This window comes from Egretta garzetta, unplaced genomic scaffold (genome assembly GCF_000687185.1).
Source record: "Egretta garzetta isolate BGI_Z169 unplaced genomic scaffold, ASM68718v1 scaffold56, whole genome shotgun sequence".
In the NCBI taxonomy this organism is placed as follows: domain Eukaryota; kingdom Metazoa; phylum Chordata; class Aves; order Pelecaniformes; family Ardeidae; genus Egretta; species Egretta garzetta.
The window spans coordinates 13,496,917-13,500,943 of NW_009260182.1; the positions used below are offsets into that span (position 1 = coordinate 13,496,917).

The window sequence follows — 4,027 nt, forward strand, 5'->3', positions numbered from 1 at the left end:
CAGGAGCCCCATAAGCAGACCACCCCATACACACAGCCCCCACCCAAGCACCAGCCCCAGCTTCTGAGCCCCAAGCCTGTGCCACGTATGTGAGCCCTGTCCCATCCCATTGCCAGCAGAGTCCTGTGCACTGACCCCTGGGTGTCCAAGGCCCAGGTCCATCACACACCTCAGCCCTCTGTGCTGGTTTGGGCAGAGGTACCATTAGATCCCCCCTGCATCCTCTGCCCTATGCGAGGGCTGACCTGCACTAGGGAAGAGAGGACCAGGGGCAGCATGGCCATGGGGAAGCGCAGCACGTTGAAAAGGGAGATGGCAGTGAAGGCCTTCTGTGCATCCAGGATGTTGTTCTCATCCACCAGTACGTAGACAGCAAAGCTGGCCAAGGAGACCTAGGAGAGAGAGCAGGGAAAGCCACCATCAGTGTGGTTGTGTGCGGCCCAGACCCCCATGCTCCCCTAAGACTCCAGCAGTACCTTCCTGCTGGAGACCTGTTCCCCTCCTGCTTCCCTTCTCCTCTGGGCCCTGTCTTACCACTCTGATGGGACCCCTTTCCACCATGGCTCTCCTGCCCACAGCCAGGACCATACTCTGCATCCCAGGCATCTGTCAGCCAGCCCCTTCCTCACTGCAGAAGCATGCCAGCCAAGGTTCCCAGTCCTTCCCATCCCCTCGGATACAGCCCAACCCCAGCTCTGAGGAAGGTGCAGCCCTCCCCACCAGCACTCACCAGGAAGGGGGCACATGTGAACACAAAGATAGAAATCGACTGCAGGTAACTGAAGTTCACCAAGTCCTTGAGCTCGCGTGCGCGGATCTCATTGACTCGCTTCTCAAATGAGGGCTCCCAGGCAAAAAGCTTCAGGATCTGTGGGATGAGCAGGATGAGCAGGTGCTGGCCTCATGGGAATGCCCACCTCCATGCTCAGCTCGCTGGTGGCCAGCACCTCAGTCAGCTCCTGGCTTGCTCAGAAGCCTGCTTGGCCACTGCGTCTCCCCTCTCCTGTCCTGCCCCATGGCTTATAGAATCATAAAATAGAATCATAGAACCATCACAGTTGGAAAAGACTTCCAAGATCATCAAGACCAACCATCAATACATTATAGCACTTCCCCACAGCATTCCCACTCACTCATCCTCAGCTTACAGGTCAGCCCCTCTGCCACCGTGGCAGCCTGCTCACCACCACAGCCATCCAGGAAACCCCCAGAAAACCTTCTCCTCGTTCCCGAGTCTTGGTCCAGGTACCCAGAGCTCCTCCCCAGCCAACCTTTTAAAAGTTGAGCAAGCCAAGGGAATTACAGAGACTGAGGCTTGGCTACCCCAGACACAGGGCTCCAAGCTAGACTGTTAACACCGGCGCTGTAGGGCTATACAGGTGTTCTGCCTCCAGGTACAGTGCACCAAGGAGAAGGGTGCAGCAGCTGCCTGGGGGGTCTCCAGGCCACTGCTCACCTTGATTCCATTGAGGATTTCACTCATTATTTTCATGCGTTCATCCTTATTCTTCATGTTCCTCACCTACAAACAGAAGAGCCAGAGGTCACCTAAACCAGACAGCAGCTCACCCTTGGAAATACATCCGGGCTGCTACAGGGAAGGGAAGGGTGGGCTCCAGAGTCCAGAGAAGCCATCCCACAAAGCTGGACCTTGGCTCCCTGGGGCTCTGGACAACCTGGGAAAAAACAGCACCCTGGTACAAGCTAGAGCTTTATTTTATGGTTGGTAATACCTCGCTTTCAGTCCTCAAGGCTGCACCCAGCCCTGTTCAAGTTCAGCTGTGATGGTAGAGCAGATCTCACCTGCCTCCTGCTCATCTCAGCTGATCACCCCCTGTCTCAGACTACAGACACCCCTAACCCAAGTCAGATGAACTTCCTAGGCTGGGAAAGATCTGCAGCATAACAAGGAAGAGTAGGGGAGTGTGGAAAACGAGTGAGGGGAGCAACAGTAGGAATCAGGAGTGGGGGACCAGGGAGGATCTTGCACCCACCACTGACCTGGATGGCTTTGGCCTTGGCGACCAGGAACCCATTTATGGGGATGAGCAGCACCATGACTGCGATGCCAGCCAGGACAGAGGGGCCCAGCTCTCCCCACAGGAAGACAGTGGACAGGATAATTTGCAGGGGGGATGACCACAGCTGGTGAACGAAGTTGGCCATGTCCATGAACCTCTGGGCATCAGCTGACATCAGATTCACAGTCTCTCCCACCGTGGACTTCTTGCGGGTGGCACTGGACATGGTGAGTGCCTGGAGAGAGAAAGCATAGTCACCGCAAGCTGGTCTGGGGGCAGCCTGGCTGCCAGCAGCATGGCACAGAGCAGGGAATTAGCAGGCCAGGCTGAAACTGCTCCTGGGCCACGGGTGCTGTCATCACTGCCTGCACACCAGGAGCCACTGGATGCTGGGGGCTAAGAAACACATCCCCGTGCAGGAACCCCAGCAGCAGCTGCCCTAGGTGTTGCACTGCTCTGAAGAGAAACCTCCCTCGGCCCCTGGTAGCTGTCAAACACACAGCCACAGCAGCCAGGTCCCAGGCAGAACTAGCACCCGCAGTGTCCCCAGCGCTGGGTGGGTGTCCCAAAAGCCCAGCTCTCCCTGTGTATTCCTGGGAAGTAAAGGGCATACACCCCAGTGGCCCCAGGGTGATGGGGCAAAAAATGGCTGCTGGTATCACCAGCCCAGCTTGGAGGAAGCCAATGGGGGTGATGACAGGGCCATACCAACCTTCTTGTAGATGGCAGCGATGAGGCTGGCACGCACATTTATGCCAAGCTGGAAGCACAAGCTGAAGTACTGCTGCAGGCAGAGGGACTGGATCAGCGCCGTCAGGAAGAGCAGGATGGCGTACAGATAACCTTGCCAAGCAAAGGACTCCTCATCCGACACAAAGGTGATCAGCAACCTGGAGGGTAAAGAAGCCCATGAGACCCCCACCCTACTGAGACAGACCCAAGCAGGATGCTCCAAACCAACACAGGGAGAGCATCCTCACAAGAGCAGTGGCAGACACCCTGCCCCAGACAGCTGGCTCCATGCTCAGCAAGCTGGGGACCCCTGTTCTGCTGGGTGTCCTTGTTCTGCCAGGGACGCTGCATTTCACATAGAGCAGTGGGTCACTAATCCACAGAGACCTTGCAGCTCTGCAAAACAAACTGGGCAGGTCCTGTTGGGCTAAGATGGACTGACTCATGCAGGGCCCCAAAGAAGAGCCAGGACTGTCTCCAGGGAGGGAGCAGGACTGCAAAACAAAGGCTGTAGGAAAGCAGGGAGAAAGACCTCACCCGTAAGAGCTGGCAGCCAGCTCAGATCAGTTCTTCATTAAACTATAACCCAAAACATTCTGACACCTTTGGTGAGGGCACAAAAAGTCCCCAGGGTGTGGGGCCAGAGAGGTACACATACGGAAATGGTGGGGTTGGATGCATTGCACACAGGGAGGTGGTTGGGCTGGGTGCAAAGCCAGGACAGGGCATGGACAGGGACAGGGAGAAAGGACTCACTTCAGCAGCTGGGGGCTGACAAACACAAGCCCATCATGCACTAGCTTGAAAGCCACTGATAGCAGGAGGTTCTGCCAGAAGGTCTTGCACAGGGTTTTCACCAGCCAACCCCTGGGGAAATCCTTGCGAGGGACAGAGTCCCCTTTGTCTCTCTTCTTCCTCCTCTTCGTCTGCTTCTCCTCCTAGAGGGAAGCCCACACAGCAGTAAAGGAGCTGGTTGTGCAGGCTTCCTGCACCTTAAAGGATGCTTCCAGGGCAGCACCACAGGCCCCAGATCAGGTATCCTGAATGAAGCCTTAGTTTTACCTTCCTGCCATGTTCTCTCTCGCTGATCTCTGCTCACATCATGCACACCCAGTACTAACACCTCTCTTGTGCACCAAAGACAATTGTTGCAAGCCCCAGACCAGCTTGAACCTCTTAGGCCAAAAATCAGGCACCCCAGGAAGAATCTGAGGCCAGGGATGATCACAGAATGATGTTCACTTCATTGCTGGGAGATGTCCGGGGTAGGGAAA

General features: G+C 56.0%; 1 protein-coding gene across 1 annotated transcript in view; it reads right to left on the reverse strand.

Moving 5' to 3' along the window:
- ABCC2 (ATP binding cassette subfamily C member 2) overlaps positions 1-4,027 on the reverse strand; it is an 18,079-nt gene that overhangs the window by 9,771 nt on the left and 4,281 nt on the right. The window contains 6 exon segments of the mRNA XM_035897356.1: positions 170-392; positions 731-868; positions 1,457-1,522; positions 2,002-2,256; positions 2,734-2,911; positions 3,510-3,691. Coding sequence (XP_035753249.1) covers positions 170-392; positions 731-868; positions 1,457-1,522; positions 2,002-2,256; positions 2,734-2,911; positions 3,510-3,691 — 1,042 coding nt within the window.